Consider the following 26243-nt stretch of genomic DNA (forward strand, 5'->3'; position numbering starts at 1 on the left):
CCCACCCACACACACGCAAACACACACATACATTTGAAGCATTTGGCTCAAACCCAGATACACATGGAGCTGCAAACTAATACACAGCAATGCTCATGCACACCCACAGATATGTGCATACTTGAACACACAGAGACACCAGTATGTATTCCTGCAACCCTATCTGTGTGTGTGCACAGGTACACACACTGTGTACACACAAATATATCCACACACACACATTTGGGCATTTAGCTGATGCTCTTTTTCACCTCCACACAGTCTTAACCCCCACAATCCTCTATCACTGACTCCTACTTCGACCTCCACCCTCTTTTCTCCTCCCTCACCCTCCCACCTCTCGCTCACTCCCTCTCCTCGCCTCGCCCCTCCGTCACACCGATCAGAAGCTCACACACAGAAACCAGGTCAGCAACTTGTTAATATTGTTGTGATATTTGTGAAGCGGCGGGGGGCGTTGTGGAGCACGTGTGCTGCATGTGTTAAAGAGTGAAACATTTTTAACTAATGTGTCTCATTTCAGCATGATATTTTTTGGCAACTGGACGGGTGGGGGGGGGTTCTTCTTCTTCAAACGTTGCCTGTACAGAGTGTTTATGGAGGCCGGTTTCCTTTGATATAACGCAGGAACTTTTGTGCCTCACAGACGATAACATCTTGGCTTGTCTTTGGAGATATTTTAGGAGAGGGAACCTGTTAAAGAGTGTTGGTTGCTGCTCACAGCCAATGCAATGAGTTCCCTCCTCAGGCTTCGATGCTACTTTTCCACTGAGGCCTGATGTCTCTTAAAGACAGCTGTGTTCAGATTTCATGAGTAAGGACAGCAGATTTGACTTTATTTAATTTTGTGATATTCTTGAGCACTAACATTATACTTTAATTAACTTGTTTTGCATTGACACTTGTGAATGCTCTTTTGTTTTTTGCTGAGTTTTTGTATATTTTAGCCCATAATGACCAATTTTCCTCACCGCCATTTTGGCAAATTGCATGCACTCTACTTTTAGCTTGAAATATATATTTTTCCTTCACATTTTCACATTTTAATTTCATTCAGATACATTTATATACAGTATAAACCATTGGTGAAATACTAGATTATTTTGATTCTTAACATCAGTTTGGCAGTCCAAGTAGCAGGGTAGTTATGTTATCTCTCATGTAACATAAAGTTTGTACGTTTGACACCTGCATCTCATGCAGGCACCAAAAGTACCTTTAACCTCCTTCGTTGCATATTTCTTTGGATTAAAGCATTGGTTTAAAACCTATTTTTTACTAAAATGACCATTTCGAGTGAACATTTAAGATGATTTCATTATTATTTAATTTTCTGCTAAAGATTTTGTTGAATTAAAACTACGAGTTATTTCTTACAGTTTCTTAATAGATTACACTTTACATGAAGCATCTTGTTTATGCTTTATATGGTGTGCATACATGTATCATGTGATAGATGCATTAGTACTATCTGTGGCTTGACTGAATCTGAATAGCTGTGTTTAAATGTGTACATTGTACTATGCTGTTTTGTATCATTATCTGTATTCCATGAAGAATCGGAAAATGAGTTGAATCTCTGCAGCTTGTTAGCTTGTCAACAAGACAGACAGTGATGGGAAAGTAAAGTTATGTGTTCTCCCCAGGGGATGTTTCATTTTTGCTAACAGGAGGGAGGGCTGCATGTCATGTCTGTTGTCACCACATCTTGGCGGAACGCAGTAGGACAGCTGCTTCATTCACCCTACAGACATAAAGGATTTAAGATTCAATTCATCGGCAGCATATCTGTGTGACACCTCCATCACAGAGCTTCTCGGAATAGATAATTGGTTATGGCTTGAACACGATGAGTGTTTTTGTGCTGCTGAGGTACCACAAAGCTTCTCAGAATAGATAGTAGGTTATGATTTCAGTGTGTTTGCTGTCACATAACATCTCTAAATAGATAATTGATTGTGATTCCATTATGCTAAGTGCTTTTATATTGCTTTTCTGTCCTAATGGAAACAATTAGAACAGACAGCACAGATAATTGTTTGATTGGAGGAGGCTCTCTCTAGAAGCTCACACTGATGAATTTTCTAAATTCTGGATAATATATACAGTTAATGTATTTGGTCTGCATACACTGTGCTATAGCAGAGATACTTTTTTGTTACATTTTTAGATTCGACTTTGTGTTCACACCACACATTGGAACAGAGGAACCAATGCTTTACAAAAGATGGTAAACACAATGTGAACGGATCCTTCCTAAACTAGCAACTAACAGGGTAATTAGTCATACGTTTTTGCAATCTGTATTTGAATATATTCTTGGTATCACAATATTGCCTGCAGTGTGTTTGAATCTCAATATGTGGCTGGTTGAAGCTGGAACACTTTTACAGCCCCTTTCCAGTTTGCTGCATAATGAATCCTTCCTAGGAATAGGCATGAAGCGCTCTACTCAAGCTTCTATTCTACTATTTGCTGCCTTCGTTGGTTGAATTGGTTGGGTTTTAACATAAGGAGAGAAATTGGAAGGGTTTGAGTAAGAATATCAAGGTAAGCTAATCAGAGGCAGAGTAGGCTGTCACGCTTTTGCCGTGCGCTATAAGGGTTCCAAAAGGGTTTATCCAGAACGGCTGAGGTTTACACCAGAACAATTACAGCTACTGAAGAACCCTTTTCGAAAAATGCTTTTTGTCAAGGGTTCTTTGTGACTCTAAGGTTTCCATTAAGAACCATTTTCATCCAAATAACTCTCTTTAAACGAAAGAGTTATACAGAGATTGCTGGAAGCAAGATAGTTAAAAGGGGCATGATAGTAAAAAGGGAATGCCCACAACTGAGCCCTCAACGACCTTCATGAGGAACCCTGGGTGGGTTCTATTTTAAAAGCTTGACATATAAAAAGGGTTCTTGGTAGAAACTTTGGGTGTGTTCTAGATGAAACCCTTGGAATATAAAAACAGTTCTTTTTTTCTGGGTGGAATTATTTGAACCATTACAACCATAGACAGGTTCTCTATATAACCTCTCATAAAGGGTTGTGGGTGGAGCCAATCACAGATGGTTCTCGGTATGAAACCTGTGAAAGGGTTTCAGGTAGAACCTTTATGAAAAGGAATTTTTAAAAATGTTCTACCGGGATCCAAAAGAGGTTCTCCTATGGGGACAAGTGGGATATCGTAATATTGCTCCCAGGAAGCAATGGTGCTGTAACTTGAGATAACAGGGTAAGAGTCAAGTGACCTTTCCCCTTGTTGGGTAACTCTTTCCTACACTATGTAGGCAAACAAAGAGCCTAGATCCCTTTTAAAAAAATCGAGCCAGACAACCTACTCTTGGAACGCAGTTTGGCCAATCCACTTGCATTAACCTACATTCTTCTCTATCCAGATAACACATCCAGATGCAGTTTGCATGTTAATGCAAGTTTTAAACAGGGAGTCAAATCAAGACTCTGTAACTAACCTTTTCTGTTGCTAAAATCAGTAAAAAAAAAGATGAAAATAAGCAGTAGTCTATTTTAATTTGTTTTGGTTTTCCCAACTACAGAAAACTGTGTTGAGCTCTATTTGCTCTTCATGTTTTTTTTCTAAATATTCTCTGTGATTTAGGTAAATGTATTTGTTACTTAATCTGGAATGATTTATTTTCTGTTGAAAGATTTATGTAATGGTTGTCATAACAAACTGAAGATGGAAATCCCCAAGATCGCTCAAGTCCCCACATTTAAATGTAGAGATGAAGTAAAGACATGTTCCACAAATAATTTGATATACATATTTCTTGCTTTATTTTTTACCATGAAATGTGCACCAATTACTACACCTGCATTGTTCTTCTGACTATATTTCTATTCTTTATAAAAAGTTTGTGTAAAAGACCAGAACCTCTTTTTCAGGTGATTCTGTTGATAGCTACTTTTACATTCTCCTCTTTTCTTCTGTTCCTCCATTTTCATCTCTAGGAAGTATCCCTTCATCCACTCCTGACTTCTACCTCTAAAGACTCTCAGTGGCCAAACTTTGCTACACATATTTTCTGTCATTTTCTTATTTCACGATGATTCATTCATCAGTTTTAGATCTGTCGTCAAAGCCGCCATTTTGTCCGAGGCTCTTTTTCAAGAGAAGGCTGATTCCTGCCTTTGTCTGCTAAAGTTTTCTTCTACTTTTGTATTATACTTTTTTCACTGTTAGTTCTTATCTCATAGTATTTTTCTTTTCTTGATTCATCTACCTCTTCCTGTGCTTCTCCTTCCTTTATGTCACATCTATCTTACTTTAATACTGTCTCAGGTGTTTTTTCCTGTTCACTTTATGGGCACAAACTGAGAATACACAACAGATCTCCTCTGTTTTTGTTCCTGTCTTCAATTTTTCTATCGATAAAGTTTCAACCATCCGTGTCAAGGGCCAAGCTCACCGAACTCAATCCCACTCGGCTGTCTTAGTTGTTTTTTATTTTGTCACAACATGTGGTCTACCTTTTTTGTGACCGATGAAGAGGGCCGTACTATTAGTCCGGCGGGGCCAGGAGCGGTGGGTGCACCGGTAGGAGCACCGGGAGGAGCACCGCCGGGTGCGGGAGCCTTGACCGGCCTTATGACTGGACGCACTACATTTGGGGGGAACAAGCGGCGCAGGACGACGTCACCAGGACACACCATGAGTGAGGCTCAGGAAGGGAAGGTGACTGGCTTCATGCTGTGTAAATGTGTGTTGTCCCGCAGGCTGTATGAAAGTACTCTGGAGCTAATGGAACCAATCAGTCATAAAGCTGCCGTTTCAACTGAAATCAGGCTTGTCCACAGAAGTGCAGTCTTTTAACATTACGGAGATAAAATGTTATGTAACCATAAGAACCATAACAGTAATCTGCAGGTGGGAAATGATTGCTCAAAGATGACTTAGCCAGCCTTAACCACACATATTCAAAGTATTGAGGAGCTGAATTCCCTAAACCTAATGCATACCAGACAAAAAGTCCCTACTCAAAAAACATCTTCACTCTCAACATCTCCACACAGAAGTACAAAAGCCCACCTACACATCTCAACTGCGTGTTTGGGGGTTGATCTTTCATCTGTTGAGGACATTAAAAACAACATTCAGAGATTGTTCTTTCCCTTTGGTCTTGTAAATTTCCTCCCTGCACATTACTGAAGAATCTCTGCTCTCAGAGTTTCTAAATTACCTAGCTCCATTGTTCTCTTTGTGTGTATCGTGGCACATTAAGCTCCAGTTCCCATGTCCGTCCCCTATGTACTGAACTCCCACAAACATTAAATGACGCAGAGAGCATGGTTGTTGTAAGTGCAGAGGAAATGGACATGATTTCATGAAATCACCTCAACTAGGAGTAAATTCAGATAAAACGTATATATGAAAAAACAGCCAGACATGGTACTTACTACTATGTGCATGTAAACTTGTTCTTGTCAGGTCTTTCAATTTCTTTGTGATTTGATTTAGTATTTCAGATTTCCCCCTGCCTATGGTTTTAACACTACCTCACTGTTATGTATTGTGTTCTGATCCCAGATCAAGTTGGCATTCTTCGTGGCCATCGTGGGCGTAGTCCTGACAGTCCTTGGGATGGGGACAGAGTTCTGGGTGGAGCTGTCACCTCCTAAGAGTTACTACAACAACCAGGTGTGATATTTGAATTAGCAAACAGGGCAGGAGCTTTTCTACGTATGACTTCTAGTAATATTATACTCTGAAAATATAAACGACATTGCGACAACAACCACAACTAAACAGGGATTTCCCGATAGAAACAAATATGTTTGGTGTCTCAATCTAACTTTGATGGATGGAAATAAATGATATCACTATTACATATTTTAAGAAGAACATGCAGGCAATAGGACACATCCACCCATTCGGCATTCCTTCACTCCTTGTACGTTTCAGTACGCTTTTATTGATTTTCAGGATTTTGTTGTTTACCTGCTTATCTCTCTGACCTTTGCCAACTTACTTCCCTTTAAGGTCAGTTGACTAGTTGCTTCTAGTTGTCCCCAGATCATGGTTGAAGCACAGGGGAGAGACTGGGCTTTTGCAGTGGAAGCCCCCAAACTCTGGAACGAGTTGCCTCAGTTATATTAGGCTGGCCCCAACACTTCCCGTTTTTAAGTCCTGTCTTAAAAAAACATTTTCATTCTCTAGCTTTTACTACATTATTTTACTGTATTATTTTTATAGTTTTTGTCATATTTTTTATTGTACAGCAATTTGGTCAACTGTTGTTTTTAAATGTGCTGTATGAATACATTTGGATTGTGCTGGAAAAATCTCTCTGATCTTTTCTCTTTTCTTTTTGCAGACATGTCTGACAGCTCACTACGGCCTGTGGAAGGGCTGCACAAAGACCTTGTGGGTGTCTGATATTGACCCAGAGAGAGAGAGCTGTGGACCTGCTGAACTACCTGGAGGTGACTCACAGATTTACTGACTGGTTGGGTGGCTGTATAACCTTTATGTTATCTGACTGGTCTGTGTGAGTGTTGGGAGTTTTAAGGTGATGATTGACGGACCCACTGGCCGACTGGACGCTTGTCAAACTCTCGAGCCAGTTGGACAGCTCAATTTTGGGAAGCGAGATAGCATGAATGAGAGGTCTAGCTGAGTCTCTGGCAAGTGATGCTTGGCTCACTGTTTGATGGCTGTCTGGATGAATACTCTGGCTGACTAACTGCCTGAGTCATTGTTACATAGTCTGAGTAAAAGAGCAAGTCACTTGCTTTTGGGTCAAGTGAAAGGCTACATCATTTGGATTTTGGACCTCAGTTCATGGGCAACAAAAACAAAAACAATCCTTTTCTGGTTTGAATTTCTCTTTTTTTTTTACATGATTTGAACCTCCCATAGAGGTCAAGAACCAACCTGGAAAACTGGCCCTACTCGACATATGTTGCTGCTTGGGCAGAAGCCTCAGGGGCAGCCTTATAGCTGCAGCGTAATACCTTGAATCTGTAGTTTAGCTTCACTAGCTTCTCGCTAGTAAAACTACGTCGGTTGCTCCAACACATTCTCCGCCCCAACTCGTCACATACTGATGCCTGGTCAAGACCCTTGGCATTACTTTCTAAAGTACAGGGCAGCCCAGCACATGAGACTAGGACGCGCCACTACGGTCGAGCAAAATTACTCGCTTAGCTTTAGGCAACAAAACCATTTAGTTAGGTTCAGGAAAAACATCATGCTTGGGCTTAAAATAGGCAACTAAACGATGTAAAATAGTATAATTTGTATCAAGTATTTGTCTACATCACACTCGAGAAGAATTTTCTCTGTGATGCGGGTGGGTTTATATTACAGTTTGTTAAAAGCCTGGTGCATCTCATATAGAGAGTAAAGGTAAACATGTGCACTGGTATCAATATGCCGAGGGCCTGAGCCCAGTCGGTATAGTACAAATATAAAAATGTAGTAGTTAATAACCAAGTTCTCATTACAGGTCGAAGAACAGCTAATGGAAATAATGACGCACTGTGGGTTGAAAATGCCATTTGGAGGTCTAACTTTAAGACATGTGTTGAAAAGATTATTACAGCTATTTGCTGAATCCCTTCACTTTTCCATGACTCGCCTGTATGCGCTGTCCTTTTGGAGAATGACTCACATAGAAAGCACAACAGAGAAGAAACAGAGAAACAGAGAAAAGTCCACCAGAAGCTGTGTGTGTGTTCGTCATCGGTTTCAGACAGGATGCCTGTTTGATCTTCATCAAAACGACTGGGACTGATTCACAGGGTTACTTACTTAGTGGTTCACAGGGTTGCAGGTTCCCCGGGACTTTCTAACATGCAAAGAGATAGTCGTAGGTTATTGGTTCCCAGTCATTGACTATACACGACTAGTCTACGTTATTTGCATGGTTGAATGATTCAACTCCCATTGGCCAACTATCGAATTGCACTAAAAGTGATACAGTCAAGTGTTTATGAGCACCAGTGAGCTTAAGACAATTTAAGCTTGATGATTCAAACTGTCTTAAAAAATAAATGTTTTCAGCCATCACAGAATGTGCAAACAATATATATTGGTAATTTCGGACTAAATACATCGTCACATTTCGCCTAAAATCCAAACTAAATTCACCAATCTTAGCACAGATTGGTTTATTTATCAGGCACATTCATATCCCTCAAAAATTGGCCAAAATACAGAGTTTAAAATGCCAATGATGGGACATATGAGATGAAAGTAATTCATGCTTAGATTGGCATCATATATGTAGTCATTGGACATTCATAGTTGTACCACAGCATGGTGGTATTTTAAGTATGTATGTAAAGATTAAATCATTAAAGCTACATTTTTGTTTTAAGTGACATATCGCTAGATTGCAGGCATACAATCTTTTCAAAATAAGCTTTCATCTTTACAGGAAACAACTCAGTTAGTTTTAGGTAACATCATCGTTTGGGTTAACACAACTACTGAAGTATGCGAGTTACTTGACAGATAATCACTTGTGGTTTCACATGGAGAAGTAACATCTGTTTCCTGGGTGAAAGATCGTCTTTTGTTTGGCTCATCCACCACCACCCCCACCTGGCTTGTGTGGGCTTTTGCAGACTGGATCATGATTACGTTTGTTTCTTGAAGTTATTTCTTGGGATATCTATGAATTAAAGCACTTTTTTTAAAAGATATTGCTACAAAACGCTGGATGAGAACAGCTCGAAATATTACACGTTGTTACTGCAAGAGTTTTTTCCAGACGTCCATGATGGAAAAGCATGAAACATATCTTCCTTAATTGATAAAGAATAACAAAGAGGAAAGTCCAATTATAGTCAGCCTGCCCTGTCACAGTGACCCCTTTATTTGTTGATGGGTTTAGGAATGTTGTCAATGGGATTTGAGTGCAGCTCCTCTCAGTGCTGTTGCGCCGATAGCTGTTGTGTGGAAGAGAACAACCAAGAACTCTCTGAGGATGTAGCTTTGATCACACTAATTAAGAGTGATGTGTGTGCGTGTTTTGCTTGCTCGTGTGTGCAAATGTGCGAGGAAACAGATAGAGGTGTCAAATTCCATTCGATGGCCCGACTCCAATTACTGTAACACATCATCAGGGCGGCGGAATGCTAATTGTGCGGAAAGCATTGGAATGTCACCTTGAGCTTGTCATTGTCGTTCACGGCTGATTATGCTTGATGGAGAATTGTCGAAACTAAAGGGCCGAGAGAGAGAGATGTGGCTGCTTGAATGTCAATGAGATGTTCATCAAGATCGTCTGCAGCTAAGGCAGGTTACGTTTACGTTTCTCTCATTTAACAGTGGCTGTTTCTCTTCCTCCATTTTTTTTGGTCCTCCTGCAGAATCAAACTGCACCTACTTCAAGTTTTTCACCACGGGGGAAAATGCTGTGATGTTTCAGAAGACAACAACGAAGAGTGAGTCATGCACCTCTTTCGGCTCTCGTAGCCTCTCTGAACCGCTTTCCCACCTTACCCGCCCACTCCCTGCTTTCTTTATCCCTTTTCTTCTCCTCCACCTCTCCCTCTCTCCCCGCACCCCTTCATCTCCCTCTACTGATGCTCTTTCTTTATTCCTCAGTCGCCTGTCCGTCATCCACCCCTGTCTTTCTGTGTCCTTTCCTTTTCTCTCTATCTCCCTTCACCTCTTCGCTGCACTTGTTCAGGTTGGCCATTGTCTTCTCTGTGAGTGTTTGAAATCTATTCCACCCACGCTGTGTTCAAGTGTCTCCGAGCAGTCGTCTAACCTCTAATTTCACTGGCAGCTCCATAATGTGTTAAGATCACAGAGTGCCATACGCTGAATGAACGACAGACGTACATTTAAATCTCATTGTTCGCTGGTGCCACATCACTGTCACGCTTTAGTGATTCAATAAATGCAGCCATGAGTGTATAACACCGTAATAGAACCGGGATTTTAGATTGCACATTTGTTACTTCATTTAAATCTTTCTTCATGATTAATTGTGGAATCAGAAAGCAACAAAAAGCGTTACCATTTTTAAATCGAAGATATTTGTTTTGTTGTGTTGAATGATCTTCCAAAATGTTCCTCTCAAAAACCTGAGCAAACACAAAATCTCATGGTCCTGAAATCTGAGCGTAAGCAGCAAGCATGGTTGTCATTATGGGTCGATATCTTTTAAACTTTTATGTTGATTGGATCAACCAATATTGAGTTTGATTGCTTAGATTTGGGAGGTTCGTTCATCAGCTCCATGGCCTATGCTTACCCATAATGCCTGTCTCTGCGTAGGTCCACAGAGATGATTATATGTATCTTTGCAGATGTTTCGTGCTTGCAATCAGCCTCCTTCCGACTGAAAATATCACTACATGAGGGAAAAAATTGGGGCAAGAGAAGATGAAATACATTAAAGTTTTATTAATGGGATTCAGAACATTAATATAGCAGCAAACAAGTATTTTCAAAGTTAAGATAGAGTGGAGTAATGTCTACCTTAGCAGTGGATGAAGTCTCCCTCTCTGTGTTTTGTTCTCTCAGCATTGTTGCCGTTATTTCCACTGTTAGCGCTTTTAGCACCGTTAGCTTCCAGTTGCTAATATTGTAAATGTGATAACAGCACCGTTCTCCTTTCTCTGTGCAGATCTGAATGTAGCGGCAGCCATGTTGGCCCTGTTCAGCCTGTTCCTGATGGTGATGGGGGCCATATGCATAACCATGTCTCTCAGTAAAGAGATAGTCTTCTTCCTCAAGCCAGCATCCGTCTGCTTTATTCTGTCAGGTCAGTAGAGGCCACAACACACCGGGCAACTTTTGGGCTTTTATTGTATCTTTCTTGATTAGTAGAGATTGCTAGAGGTTGATAATTGTATTCTTATGTTAAGACAGTGTCCCAACATTGATGTCCAATGTGTTTCTTCCACAGGTCTCCTGGTGCTTGTCACTCTGATGGTTTTCCACCAGTCCGTCCTGGCCCTCCTGGCCAGCGACCACACGGTTCCTCTCCACCATGAGCTGTCCTGGTCGGTGTCGTGCATCGGCTGTGCGGGTTCAGTCCTCATCGTGGGTGGGATCCTCTTCCTGCTGCTGGCGCTACCCTACAGCCCCTGGCAGAGGTGTCTCCCTCAGAAGGACAGCAGCAGCTAGTGGCCCGGAGGTGGTGTTGCACTTTTGTTTTATGAGGCGGTAGGGTGCGGAGGGACGTGGGTGTTTCCCAAAGACGTCTTAGCAAAGAGATTGCTTTTCATGTGAACTCATGTGAATCATGTCATTACCATAATCTTGTTCAGTACCAAAGAACTTTATCTTTTTTAAATAATTGTTTCCCAGTAACCCATTTTGGACCCAGCTAAAAGTGCTAAAAGCTTCAATGTTACGTTACAGTAAAATACCCCCTTTTTGGTGTTATCAGTATGTCAATCTTAATGCTCAGATGTGGTTGGGAAACAGCCCTGCATTGTCTTACTATCTTGCAAGGTTTGGAGGCAATTTACTGTTTGTTCATTTATTAAATTACTGTAATTATTCCATTGCAACTTAACCTATTTTATTGAACTATTCAACAAATTTGACATGAACTCATGAAACAGTTCACAAAAACACTGTTTTAAATAGTGTAGAAGAGAAATTAAGTAGTTAATGGCAACGCTAGTTCTCGGCTAAACTAAATGCTAACATGTTTATGAAACATATCATATTGATGAATATCAATATTTTGGCTACTTAATTCATCTATCCTGATTTAAAGCTACTACCAGGAACTTTCATTTTGTGTTGATTGTGGCAGTACATTCATTATTAATGCTGGTGATTTAATCCATGAACTAAATAACTTTACTTAAAACTGAATGAACTGAACAGTTTATTGACCTCCAATCAGAGAACCTCATTTTAGAAACTATTTTATTCCCTCAGTGATTTGTGAAAAAAGCAATATTTTGTTTGTCCTACATGTCTTCAGATCTGTTTTGTTGTTCACCGATTAACATTGAGAGACATTAATTACAAATACATTAGATGCATAGTCATGTGACAGGGATGTGATTTTGAAATGGTCGTCCACAAATTCATTTTTTTTAAATTTCTCATTAATTTACATTTATTTCAAGCTTTATATTTATTATCTGTCATAAGCATAATGATGAATACATCTTGTCTTTCTATCATTATCAGGTTTCACATGCATTGTATTAGATACGGAGCACACTGTAAGAAGTACATAAGCTTTATTTTAAATTAAGTGTCAGGTAGGTGCCAAACTTTATAAGTTATTTGACAGGCAGATACAGTTAGAACGATTTATGTGTGATTGGAAGGTACACAGTGTTAAATCAGCTAAAAGGTGTGACAGGCTGCCATGTTGTTGCCATCAGTGTTTTTCTCGGATGATTCATTTTAAAGCAAAGTGCTTCTCTGCGCCTGTATGGAAGGTGAACCGACTACAACTTTTTTTTGATCTGAATCGATTGAGTATGAATGACTTCATTTTATTATTAAACATGACGTGAATATTTAATGTCTTCGACTCTCAGGTTCCATTTCTCTCCTATTCCGCACTCTCGACACGTTCTCAGCTTTCAGTCGCTGCCTCTTCAATAGCCGTCTTCATCGAGCGTCCCACTTTACACCTCGTGAGGAATAATGACGGCGCTAACGAGCTGCATATTTGATTTATCCTCTTTGAGTTTGTGCTGGATTTTCATCGTTTTAAATGTAAAGCACAACATTTTACTTATGATAAATTAAGCATACTACAATACTTGTACTCAGCAGTAAGTCATTATTTAGAATAGTTTTCATAATCTGTATTTTTGAAATATCCATAAATCTCAAAGCTTTTTAAATAAAACCCAACATGAAATATGAAGTCCATCAGCTGTTCCGACAGATGTTTGTATTCAACGTCTTCATGTAGTCTTTGCTGAACAGATCACTAAAGCCTATAAACACAGCTACAGCAACACATCATCAAAGCTGTCCAATGAATGAGCTCCATGTCGGTCAATGTAACATGGAACATAACGGCTGTTGTGCAGCTGTTTACGCAGCGTCAAGAGAGGGGTAGACTGATTAAGACGAGACACTACAGGCAAAACGTTGTTTTTTCATGCACTGATCAATTATGAGAGTTTGGGCTATTTTGCTTCCATAACCTGTCTTTTCTCAGACTAGTGCAAAGAAACATCTTAAATACATTTATTAAATAACCTTACAGAAAACTCGTAATACAAAAAATAATTGTCTTAATGTAAACATGGAACTGGTGTTACCCTCTTCACCTGTAGTGTCTTCAAAATGTCTGTAATTGAACTAAACGTCTCTTTAAAGGACGTTTTCTCTAAATGAGTTTGTTCTCAGACTCTGATCCAGAAATCTCCACTTCAGCAGCTCTTACATACACCAAACGTTACACGTTCATTCCTCTCTATGTGCTGAAGGTTCACACAGAGGGGTTTGTTCACACAGCATTCATAGCCTGATTTATACAACATTTTATTCCTAAAAACATGGCAAAGATATCCAAAATTCCCTTTGTTAAAACCTTTGGCTCTAATGTGTCAGCAAAATGAAAGCTGCCTCAAACTGGCACTCTGTCGGTTGGGTTTGGAGCAAACTCAATGTTTACAATTCCTGTTTTCTTTGTAAATAAATCTGAACAGGAACGAAATGAAATAGGAAACAAACCAGGTGTGAACACACTCTTGGTCCATTACCAGACTGAATGTGTCACAAAGTAAATATAAAGCTCACGCTCAGATACACCCACTGCTTATTATCAACCAATAGATTTGTAACATGCATTTTAAATGAAGTTGGAAAGTTATAAACACATTACCCATTTGAAGTAAAGCTATGATAAAAAAAAACAATTGTCATTCGTGTATAATATAGGTTGTATATTCTATGCCTGCTGCTTCATGAACATCGGACATATCAGCTTCCATGACATTAACCTTCTTTTAGATACTAGACTTTCATGAGAGAGTGAACTGTGAGGAGCAGCAGGACATAGGAGGAGGGACATACAACAAAGGTCCCGGCTAAATTTGAACTCAGGATGTTGCAGTTGCATGTTACACGATACTGTACATACTTAGGCTGCCAGACCACCAGCATGGCCCTTTTACCTTGTTCTCTAAACCAGTAGTGAACGCTCAAGTCATTATTCAGATTTTTCTGACAGCGGCCAAAGGCAGCGTACTAAGTAGATCACAGGTATGTGGTGATGTCATACCGATATCAGTGTTACTTTGGAATAAATCAACCAGGTTTTAGGTGTGCGTGACCTTGTGCAATGAGTTTGGATTGTTCTGACTCGTGGTTTACTAATGCTCCGGTTCTCAGTCCCCACACTGACCTCCTTCCAGGCTAACATCTCTCTGAAGCGTCTCCCATGCTGTTTGGCTGCGACCTCCTGGCTAAATATAGACCGTGGCCAATTGGACTGACGTGGCAGCAGGAGAAACACAAACCCGGAGACACGCCGTGCACACAAACACTCTCAAATTCTCTTTGTTCAAATGCACCATGTGTCAGCTTCCTGTGTGTGCAGCGCTCCAATTTGGTGATACACACCAGGTGTGGTCACGATGTGAGGACCTGCTTTAAACTGAACCTCTGACGTCATACATTCCCACCGTCATACAATCCGCTTCACTGCACCGCAGAGCATCGAATTATCCTCCGGGGATTCATATGAGAAGTCCTGAAGTGAAGTGAGCTCAGATCTTGAGTTGTCTTTTCTTTCTGTGTCTGCACAGTGTGCTACAAACCCCGCCTTCTCCTCCCCCTGTGTTAGTTAAGTTTTTACTCACAGCACCTGTCACTCATGTGAATGTGCTGTCTGAGCACGGTGAGCAGAGTTCCAACTAATATCTGAAAAACACTCAATTGTCCTGGTTTTCAAAAGTCACTTTTTCACCACGATTCAAATAATTCTAATATTATTAATATTGGACTTGTTTGCAACATTTATATAGTTGTTTAAGATGTTATTTCCCCCTCATGATTCCTGACCCAATTTAAAAACATATCACACGTCTGAATTCAACACTCATTTGTCTGTATACGTGTCATTCAAGAAACTCTGGGGATTATTGGATATCGCTAGCTTGCAAACTAGAAAGCCTTTAAGCTAGCTAATGTTACAACCCATCACTGCGTCAGCCATTTTGATCAGTGACGTGTGGTTTACATTGGAGTTAGTTGAAAAGCGCCGTGCTTAGGTATCAGACGTCGAGGGGCTCTGACCAGACAAGTTGGAAGTGAGACGAATTTAGTTGATATTTTCCTCTAATCTAACAAATTGTTATGATTTTGCAGCACTTACACAGATTAAATACAAAATGTGCTATTCCTGATGTCATGTGTTGATAATTTCTTTCTACACCATACTGTTAATTTAAATACTCTAATGCCGCACCCCAAAAAGTAATTCACTGTCAACGTCACCCAGCGGAAAGAAAATATACTGCTCCAATAAACACGAGAACTCGTCAAGTGAAGAGTGTACTCAGCGAAAAATGATATTAAGCCCTTAAATATTTGCAGCTTTACTGGCTCAAACCCAGAGCAGAAGTGTGTGGGAGAAGCTAGTTGGCTATTCCTTACAGGTCTCTCTAGAGTTACACCAGTGAGCTCACACCCAGACCGATGTTTAAACGCTCAAACAGAGCAGCGCCAAGCTCCAACACACCGCTACCGCAAACGTCGGCAGTAGCACCGAGACATCACATTAAGATCTCCTGAATGTCACACACGTCTAGACAACCGTGGTGAATGTAAAGCCAAATGAGTAATGAGCTAAAAAAAGACTTTATTGCACCTTTTATTAAAGCAAAATAAAAAGTACAAATACAGCTTCATGTGTGAGAGAATGTCAGATGTCTTTATGAATAAATATACTCTCAGACACAAGGTAGGGACATACAGTAGAGAACACAAATCATATCGTGTTTTTACACAATATTTTGGAGATGAACAGGTCAGACTTTCACTGCTAAATTATTTTGGTTCAGAGACTGAATTAATAAATGCATTAATTTCCATGATTCATTTCACTTTTGCTATTTTTTTGTATAGTTTTAGGTTAGTATAAGACGAGTCTTAAGGTCACATTAATTAATTAAGCTTTGTCTATAGACTTTAATTTCCTGGAAGCATACTTTAACATGGTGTCCTGTGTGTCCCTGACTTGGAGGTGAGTCCCCACATTGTGAGTGTATGAAGAGATGATTGTATATTCACACAAATACAGATGAAGAAAATCTGTATTTCTAAAACATCTTCCTGTGCTTTCTGATTGCATGACGTTTTATTTCCCCATTCAAAAAGAAAACCATGTAACTCCAAATAAATTAGATTAAAGATAGATTAAAGATCACATGTTTCTTAATGTGTGTGCTTTATGTACTTTTAAAGCCAATTAAATGATTTCAAACATTATAATTTGTTTAGCTGAAAGAAATGTGTTTTTCTTGGCTCATAAGAAGTTTATGTTCAGAGAAACATGTTTTTCATAGTGTAGAGTTGTTAATCTCGCCCATTCAAACAGAACAATGGACACAAAGCTACAGCTCTGAAGATGAATGTGGTTGTTACACATCTCTGGCCTAGAAAATAGCTCCCATTGTTTTACAGAAAGTTACATTTGTTTTAGAACATTTACTAACAAGCAAACAAGTAGCCAATATCTCTTAATGTGGGATTTGTATAACTAGCTATAAAATATGCTTTACAATGATTACAACTAAAAAAGGCAAAAATGAAGAATAAGAAGTGAACAGAGTCTCTGTGATGTCACCCGTTGGTTTGTGGACTGCTGTTTTGAAGCCTCGAATTGACACATTGGCTGTCGCCATCTTGCTTTTTTGGAATCAGAGAGAGGGTGGAGCCAAGTACAACCAACTGCTGAATACGACATTTTTAGGGGGCCAAAAATGTTACAATTAACCTTTCATGAACTGAAAACACACTGTGAAAAGTTCTGAGAGAAAAACACGGACAACCCCCAGACCGGTCAACGCCGTGGGAGCGACCTGTCAATCACAAGGTAGTCTATTCTCACCACAAGGCGGTTCAATTTAAATACGACTCCCTCCTCACTGATCGCTGCGACAGCAACGCTGCTGCTAGCAAAGCTTTGCCTCCACCTCCCTAGCCTCCAGCTTTCAGAGTCCGAACATGGCTCAAAGGTCAAAATGGTATTCAATGTCTTGCTTTGGGGATTTTCTGCATCGCGCTCCCTGCTTTGGCTCAGCACGCTGCTCGGCTAATCCAGGGAGCACCGTAGAGCCGAGCCATCAGCGCCGAGCATAACTCTATTTCCATTTGTTGCATTAAATGTTTAAATGTATGACGAGAGTGCTCTTGACTCATATGAGACCCGGAGTTTATCGCCTGGACTCTACCCAGTAATCTTTTACAGTAGCTTGACCAATTAAAATATTTGAAACTTAAACGCTGGTGTTTCTCGACACACGTCTCCTGGCCTGTCTAAAAACACACGACAGTAACATGAACTGATGTCTGTAAACACCTGACTCCCTGCTACCACGCTGTATTTATAGCTAAACATTTTACCACCGAGTAAAAGAGACAGTTGTTGATGGTAAAATGACACATTGCTGACTTTAAACGGTGATTTTGAAGTCATATGGGCTCCACTGCTGAACTTTAAAGATTGTGTGTACTAAACATCTCTCGTGACAAATGTGAATAAAATATCAGATCTTGTATTTCTAATTATTTGAACTTAATCTTGAGACAAAGAGAGAAGTAAAATATAATGTGTATGGATTTATACACATTGGGACCCCTTGGATAATACTTGTATTTGTCATTTATTAAAAATCTGAAATCCACAAACATAATACATGCAATATCGAATTATGCCTTTGTTGAGAAATCGATCAATACAACAATGAAAGCCTCGGGGACTTTTACCGTGATTGATTCCTGTGTGACTCTTCGGATTCATAACCCACACATGAATACAAAGTATCCTGTCATTGTTTGTTTCAATTGACATGTTTTTAAAATTTCTGCAATAAACAAGGACTACTTTACATTTATTGGAATTTATGAAGAGAGATTTGTTAGTTTCATAACATATCCTAGTAGAAATACCTGTAGTCTGCAGTTTAACATTCTACAAGAAGAAGTTTTCCTTCTCTGGGAGAGAGGAAGGATTCGAGGACAAGAGGAAATGAGAGTGTAATCTTGACTGGCAGACCTCCCCTCCGGCATATGGACGCCTGTCAGCGAGCCTGGAGCTGTTATCAGTGACTGCAGGCATGCGCTCTTTACCACCAAAGAGCCCCGGGAGGAGGAGAGACAGCCGGACGGGGAAGCATCGGACTGAACGAAGAGAGGAAATTAAAATTGCAGAATGTCTTCACAGGTGGCAGACTCCTGTTGACTCATGAACGCTGACACAAGGCGGCAGCTATTATCGTGCTGTATGTACGACTACTGTGCTGCTGGCCTCAGACATAATAATACTGGAGAGCCAGGTGCACCATGGGGGAACTCCGGTGTAGACACTGGTCTGCTGTTAAGGATTTCAGTATATTGGGTTTCTATTAAACGCTGGAAATTGGTCACACGATGATACCTGTCTGTCCTGGGAAACATCCAATCATGTTTTCTTTTTCCCCCATGTGTCCACCAATCCATTCTGTGTCCAGGTTGTGGGCCATGGATTAAGAGACCTCTAAGAACGTGCACATTAATCCATCAAAGGTAGCTCACCCACTGCTCACACCATGAAATGATTGTTTTTCTCTTTCAGGTTTGCCTTCTCGTGTCCATTCTCATTAGTCTGTCTCGCCCTCATTCAGCCTGCTCGTTTTATAGCGTTTACATTGAGACAAAGTCTTAAATGAAAATAGGCTAATTATTCAAACTTTATAGCTTTAGAATTCATAATAAAAAGAATAATAATTTACCTTGTTTGGAGTGTGACAACAGTTTAACAGCTTTATAGACGGACACATATATTTTAAGCAAACTTTTGAAATGAGGCAAAAAAATAGGCCGTGTTTCCATCGACTGGTTTAGAGGCTATAAACCCAGCTACTGCTTCGTTTGGTCAGACGTTGGTGCTACGCAAGCCTGTAATCCGCCAGTAAACAGAGTAGAAGAAGAAGAGGTTGTGAACTTTCTAAACCATCTAAGAGAGAAAGATGTCGGGAGGTTTTCCGGGAATTTGTTTCGACTGGACATGTTTTAATTTCTCTCATGTCAGCGAGTGTTGACCATGTTTCATGCTGTCCAGAGACAAAGACAAGCATTCACGCGTTATGGGAATATCAAGGAAGACGCAAACAGCAGCAACAGCTGATTAACTATTTGCCACATCAGAATTTATTCGGAAAAGGTGATTCCATATTCTATTTCACACATAGACTCTTTTTTTTGCTTTTGGTAGCCAAACGATAGCTTCTTGCTAATGTCCTTCATTCATCAACTCTGTTTTGGACTCGCGCAATATTTTAAATTCAGTTTTGCCTCGTACTGCAAATTTAACAATGAAACGCATCTGGCTCAGTGTGCAAGGTTTCTGAGCGGAAGGATTTTTTTCGGATGATGGTTTAAAAAAATGCATGTGAAAAATATGGACTTGCTGTTAACTAATCACACCTTAAGTTAAGTTTCCAGTTTTGCTCATTTTAAACAATTTCATTTTAGCAGGAAACAATTAATGCTTATTGATTTGCTGCATCTGTGTTCATCTCTTATGTGACTCAAACCAGGTACATTCTAATGGTTTCTAACCCTAACCACGTGACCAACAGTTCAGATTAGCCTCAGCCATTCTAATCCTTCTGATAATGACTTTGCATTACTCTGAAGGGAACTTTTCATCTTAGATCTTTTACTCCATATCCAAACTGCTGAGTCAATAAAGCACCAAGACTCACGAATACTGATTACATTTCTGCTCAAAACAGCTTGCTCAGCCAAAATGTTCCAATCAGATATTCTCTGAAATATGAGCGTGTGGCTTTCTTATGGGCAGCTTGCTATGAAATGAACTAAGCAGGGCAAACAGTTTGTTTTAACCACACAGGTGAGGTGTGAAAGCACCCAAAGACTCAAAAAGCTCGGTTTCTTCACTGCACTATTCGCTGTCCGGTCGTGAAACAGAGTGGTTGCACTGAGCAGAACAAGCGGGTGTGCAATACAAGTGTCAGACATAAATATTAGGGTTCTATTGGCCTCGCACGTTCTCAAAGAAATGCAGAAATGCACAAACAAATGTCCACTCTTCAAGCTGCTGTTGCTGCTGCACAAGGCCACGGAGACGACACAGTAGCGTCAGACGGAGAGGCCAACTAATTAAAACACCAAATCACATTCCTCGCTGCTTCAACCAAACACATCTCCATCTCCAGCGTGCTCTGCCAGCAGATCTATTGTCAGCGGGGATTAAAAACGCTCCCATTTCCCCCTGTGACAGTCCCTCCCTGTGTTCTCAGAGAAGACATGTCATTTGTCAAGTTATTATATTTTTCACAGTATCTATCATCCATCCATCTATCTGAGCAAAGGTAGAAGTGGTGTGACGTTGTTTAAACGACTTCAAACATTGCAACACACCTGCCATGACATGTAGCACTGCACCATTTGCAGTAACGCACACCAGATGCACCGAAAGGACAAAAGTAGTAATCAAGTTACTAAAGCCTGGATGTGATGAATTTGAAGCTTCAATGGAGAGTTGATGGCAGCGTATCCTGACTCTTTGACGCACGTCTACGAGCCATGTCCCGACGGATTTGTCCAAATCTCAAGGCCCCGCCTCCACCACTTCTCGCTTGTCACTGCGGACATGTCACTACTCCCATGCACTATGTGATCTGATGAGTCTCAGAGTCATGAACATATAAGAGCAGCCCGGTCTCTTAAAAATGAGGTTCCCATACATCGAAACTGCTTTGTCGATTACGTTTTGGGGGAAACGTGATTCCTCCTGGATTATGTTTGTTCATCACAAAGTTTCTAATCAGAAGTGTGTTGTGTGTTTTGTGTTGGGAGTAGGTTGGGGCGGGTTTGGTGGTTCAAACAAACACAGGACTTTTCAGCCAGCAAACATCTGTTAGTGTCCCCTGTGTAACTGAAATGACGGAACAGACGTATTTAGTTTAAGACAAACCACGTGTTTAAAACTGCAACCGTAATCATCAATACATTTCAGTAGAAACTTAATTGAGGATGCAGTTTAGCGGTATGGGAACTTAACTCTTGTGTGCAGACAATAATCCACCTTTGCTGGAGGCTAAAGTTTCTAACCTTCTACTGCGTGACGTTTCTTTCCGAGCAAATTTCCCCAAATTTGAATTAAAACATTTTTCAACTTTACCACAAACTAAGCTCTAAATTGTAACCTTAATCAAGTAGCTTTTGTTGACCAAACTTAAGCAAATCTTAATTCTACCACGCTGTATGTGGCAGATCAGAAAATGTGAATCCTTCTTGTAATGGACAGAAAGTACTCAATAATTCAGACGACACAACACAATTTTCATATAGAACTTTTAATGAATATATCTATATATTTATATACTTATATTTTTTTGTCTTTTCCAGCGAGGATCAGAATATTGTATTGCTTCTCCTTTTCCTTACTGTCCTTTTCATGGATCGGCCTGCTGAGTGGAAATTTACCAGTTTTCCATTTGCAGAGTTTCAGGTTTGATTGACTCCCGTCAGTAGCCGACGTGTTGGGAAAAGGAGCTTTGGACTCACGCTGGATTTAAAATGGCTTTCACATCAGGATATGAACTGAAAACGAAGGAACAAGAACGTCCGCTGTTGACCATGTTCTCACAAACACTAAAGTAAAATATAAGTTCAGGACTCATTTTGTGGTTTTTATAACAATTCACAAAATTCCTCAGAAGCATGAGGCTGATGTACGTTGTTGTACTTATTACCATGTCAAAATCACCGACAACATCAACACACACCACATTTAGCGCACTCTCCCAGCCAGGGCTGGACCGGCCACCTGGCAGACCGCTGGTCCGACGTGACATTTGGGCCTCAGAAGTTTTTTGTTTTTTTTGTCTAACCATAAAACAGGGAGATTGGACCATGTTTTTTACTAAATGATTGCGAATGGTTCGTGATGATGATACAGGAAAGCGCTGAAATCTCTCTGTACGAGTCCCGCCCCTTCGTGCTCAAAATGAACGTGAGTGTACAGTTGAGACGTTGTGTCCTGCAGAATACAGAGCGGAGAGTCGTCTTCAGTATTTGACGATTGTTAGCAAAATAATTGATGACAAAACACCTGAAGAAATGCATCGATTGCACAGACAGGAGACGTCCTCGTTAGTCTGGCTACTTAGGAAAACACCGGTGCAGCAACTTGACGATTGCGCAGTAAGCATTAATAAGTCCACTGCATTTTCCATTTAAGCCACACACACGTTTATGGGCTTAATTAATGAACGAATCTAATGAACGAATCTATTCACCATCATTGGGGCATTTCTTTATAAACCTAACAGTGCAGGTGTCAATAAGTGAATAAAACATAAATAAGATGATTCATCATCATCAAAGTTCTGATCAGTCAGAAATAGGCTTGGTTTAAAATGTTTAAAGTGGTTTACGGACTATGTGGGCTAAAAACGCACGAGAAGCCTAATTCTCCTTTACAATGACTCCATATCATTCAGGAAAGAGTATATCAAGTATTCAATTCTTCAGCCAGGTATTTCTCACGTACCCTCTCTCTTAATCTTCCTTAATTCTCTCTCACTCATCACTTGGTTTTCATGTTTTTAGGGAGTGGCCCGGTTGGTATCTAGGGGAGCTCATTGAGGGGGGGGGGGGGGGTGTTTGAGGGATTGTGGCCGGCCGGTCTGGGCCAAAGTGCCCGGGGTGAATATTGTTTGTGCCGGTCCAGCCCTGCGCCCAGCACTCAGGCTACTGACAACATGTCCCAAGCAGGCGTGACGCCTTTAGAGCCCAAAGTTACAGGTGTAGGAACTCTGAAACAATATAACATTAAGAATATCTATACATACCACCACAAAAATAAATAGATTAATATAAATTCTATCGCCAACAATTATACACTAATCAGACCATTAAAAAACACTGATTATTAGGCTACGTTGGTAATGTTTAGAAAGTCTGCATGGAAATGAAGACACACTGATTCAGACTGCAGCAGCAACGAAATAAAAACCAGAAAAAAGCACAAATTAAAGTGCAGTAAATAGAAATAGAATAAAAGATTTAAGAAAAATAATATTTGGCATAAAGAAAAAAATAAAGACAAAGAATTAATTAGTAAAAAAGTGTCAAATTTATAGTGATATAAAAAAAAAAGTCTACAAGGCTGCCTATTGGAACAACAAAGAAATAGGAAATAAACTGACAAACGCTATCAATGTGCCCTTGAGCAAGGCAGGTGGCCCCTAGTGGCTCCGGTGTAGCCGCTCAGTGACCAGCGGCGGATGGTTTCACTGGGAGGCTGCCGGCCTGAATGTGGGAGTAAAAGGTGAAGCAGGGTGTTGCTGAAGAGCAGCATGCACGCTCAGTCAACCGTCCCCGTACGAATAAATGTAATGACATGATGAAGATGACTTTACACATTATCACCCTCTCACGTATGTGCACATGCGTTCCACGTGACACCACTGACAGTGTACATAAGCAAGAGAAAGAAAATCAAAAAGTCCTTTAAAGGAATATAAAAAAATTACTCAAAGAAAAGATTTCAAAAATGTATAAATACCCTGCAATAACCATTACGATCATAGAAACACCAGCAACATGATATTAATACTCAAAGAGTTACAATCTCATGTAACCTGATTATCAATCACTCGGAATGAAAAGACAACCCAAATATTACCATTTACAGACATTATGTGCTTTTGTAGAAGTAAATGGATCGATAATATACTCAATAATACATATATTATTCTAGTTTGTGAAATAGTATATAGTTATAGCTAAAAGAGAGACGGAGAGAAGGGGAACTGTTAGCCGATGTGCTCTTTTCTCTTTCCCTCCTCCTCTTCCTCCTCGTCATCAACCAGGGTCGGGTTGAATTCATTTTGCAAACACAGACGATCCAGAAGTGGATTCAAGAGTTCAGTACATGAGTCCAACGGTCAGATTTAGGACACGTGAAGAGTTTCAATCCGAAATGTTGCACAGGTCATCCGTGACCGGAAATTAGTTTCTCTCCTTGAAATGTTGTTGTCACAGCCTCAAAAACATGAACTCAAAACTTATTACATTATCCATCATGTGCTTCACTTTTGTATTTGATTTTTTTAGCCTTTACACATCGGTTGGCGTTCTTCTTAAATTGCGATAATTTTGCATGTCAACATTTTTTCCAACTGTTGTTTTTGTCATGATTACTTTTGCACAGAAATCGAATAATTACGTGATGAAGAAATTAAATTATTTTCTTCGAAACAAGGTCAAATCTTTGGAGCTTTTGCACCACAAATAGAAGCGTCAACCAATCATGTTGTGTGGAGCCGGTTGAGTTGTGCCTATATTTATGAACCAACAACATAGAAGCTCCATAGTCTGAACCAAGACGGCAAACTTGTGTCATTCCTCTCATTCTTGACAAAGGCGGCGCAGACCAGATCCACTCTTTTCGTTTTTACCTTTCACAATAAAACGAGTGTTTCACATTTTCGTGTTGTTTATTCGTCAAGGCCTCGCTGTGCAAAGGTCGTAAGTCAGGAATGATGAAGTGGTTGATATATCATACTGGAGAAACACCAATTTAAATGTTTAGCTTTTGATCCAAACTCTAACTAAACCCCCCCCCCCCCTGATTGTAAACTGAATTGACCCCCCCACCCTGTTGCCTGTGGTTGCAGCCCTTTGCAGGAACACTCAACGGATGCTGCCTTGTAGCCTTTGGTATAAAATACCTTCATAAACAGTCATACAAACCCTGGAATCAATTTAGCCAATTAAAAGTCACATAGTGTGCGTAAAAGTCCATCTTTACAAGTACTTCCATTGACCTTTTGAAGGTGCATTTAGCAGCATTTATACAGTCTGATGACACAGTGCAGTTGATCAATACAAGTGGTCAAATAATTACTTGATCAGCTTCTGATTTAAACCATTTTTTTGCGCTCATTTACAAAGTTACGATTGGTGCAATTTACGAGTAATCTTGCAATACGATTTATTAACTTTGCAGGCAGCTGCTGTTATATTTGTGTCCATTGCAGGCCACCGTACCTGTATTAACAACCCCTTAATGTCCCTCGAGACCTGACATTCCTTTTGTTGAGGCACAAGAAGAGCAGTCTACTTCCGTTTGGCCAGAATTCAGCTAATATTTCTCGAGGAATTTAACGTCGGATGGAGTTACTTGTTCAGATGGACATTTGTTGCAGCGTTTGACCAAACTGTGACAGCTGGCAGTGGTGTAACGGAGGCGTACAGGGTGAAGCTTGAAGTCTATGGCTGTGCCTTTCTCTAGGAGTGTGGAGAATGCCCATCTGTCACTGTAATTACCTTTGACACACAATGAAAAATAAATAGGCTCTGGCGTGTGTGTCAGTAGGTTAGATATGGCTGAGGTTAAGTAGCTACTGTTGACCTTGTCCTTAAATTGGCCGTCAACTGATTACTGAGCAGCTTGTTACTTGGCTGAATGTATCCGTCTGTGGCTCACTGTTCTTTTTGAAAACAGTAATGTAACAGAGTTGTGGCTTATACTTTTTTATTCTATTATTTATGATGCTTTGATGCTTCATGTCCTGTGTTTTAGAATATCAGGTATCTGGATGTGTTTCAAAAATGTTCACTTTTAAAGCAGATTCAGTTTGAACGGTGACGTCTTAGACTTAGACTTATAAATTAGAAAAATCAAAGCTTGGGAGTTCCTTCTCGCAGTTGATAAAATGAAGAAGGGTATAATGAATAATTACTGAGCTCCCCAGCCTCTTCTTCAGCAAGGCACTTAACCCCCAAATGCTTCACCGGGAGACTGGTTTTAGTGGAAAGCTCCCAGTTGTCCATGTGCACCAAAACAATTCCTCTGTGCCGAAGCCTCCACTGCAACATTGCTGTGCAATTGACTTGCAAACAAGATTTTAAAGCTAAAATCATGACCATTTTAAGGCAGTCGTCATGAATTTGCACATAATGTCAGGTGTTCTATGACTGTTAATGATATTGGTAAGTAATTATGGCAGCTAGATACCCCAGGCTCAAGGACGGAAACATGACCATTGAAGTGTCACCCACGCATTTTCAGCCCTACCCTTCCTCTCTTTCAAC

General features: G+C 40.2%; 1 protein-coding gene across 1 annotated transcript; it reads left to right on the top strand.

The window, feature by feature from the left end:
- The first annotated feature begins 355 nt into the window (after positions 1-355).
- Positions 356-12408, top strand: LOC306708279 (voltage-dependent calcium channel gamma-6 subunit-like). Its single transcript, XM_079176080.1, has 7 exons — positions 356-407; positions 3962-4685; positions 5538-5648; positions 6325-6433; positions 9329-9403; positions 10597-10734; positions 10879-12408. The coding sequence occupies exons 2-7, from the start codon at positions 4470-4472 to the stop codon at positions 11097-11099; spliced, it is 870 nt and encodes a 289-aa protein (XP_079032206.1). The 5' UTR covers positions 356-407; positions 3962-4469; the 3' UTR covers positions 11100-12408.
- Positions 12409-26243: the final 13835 nt, after the last annotated feature.

The sequence above is a fragment of the Pholis gunnellus genome (genome assembly GCF_910591455.1).
Source record: "Pholis gunnellus genome assembly, chromosome: 16".
In the NCBI taxonomy this organism is placed as follows: Eukaryota; Metazoa; Chordata; class Actinopteri; order Perciformes; family Pholidae; genus Pholis; species Pholis gunnellus.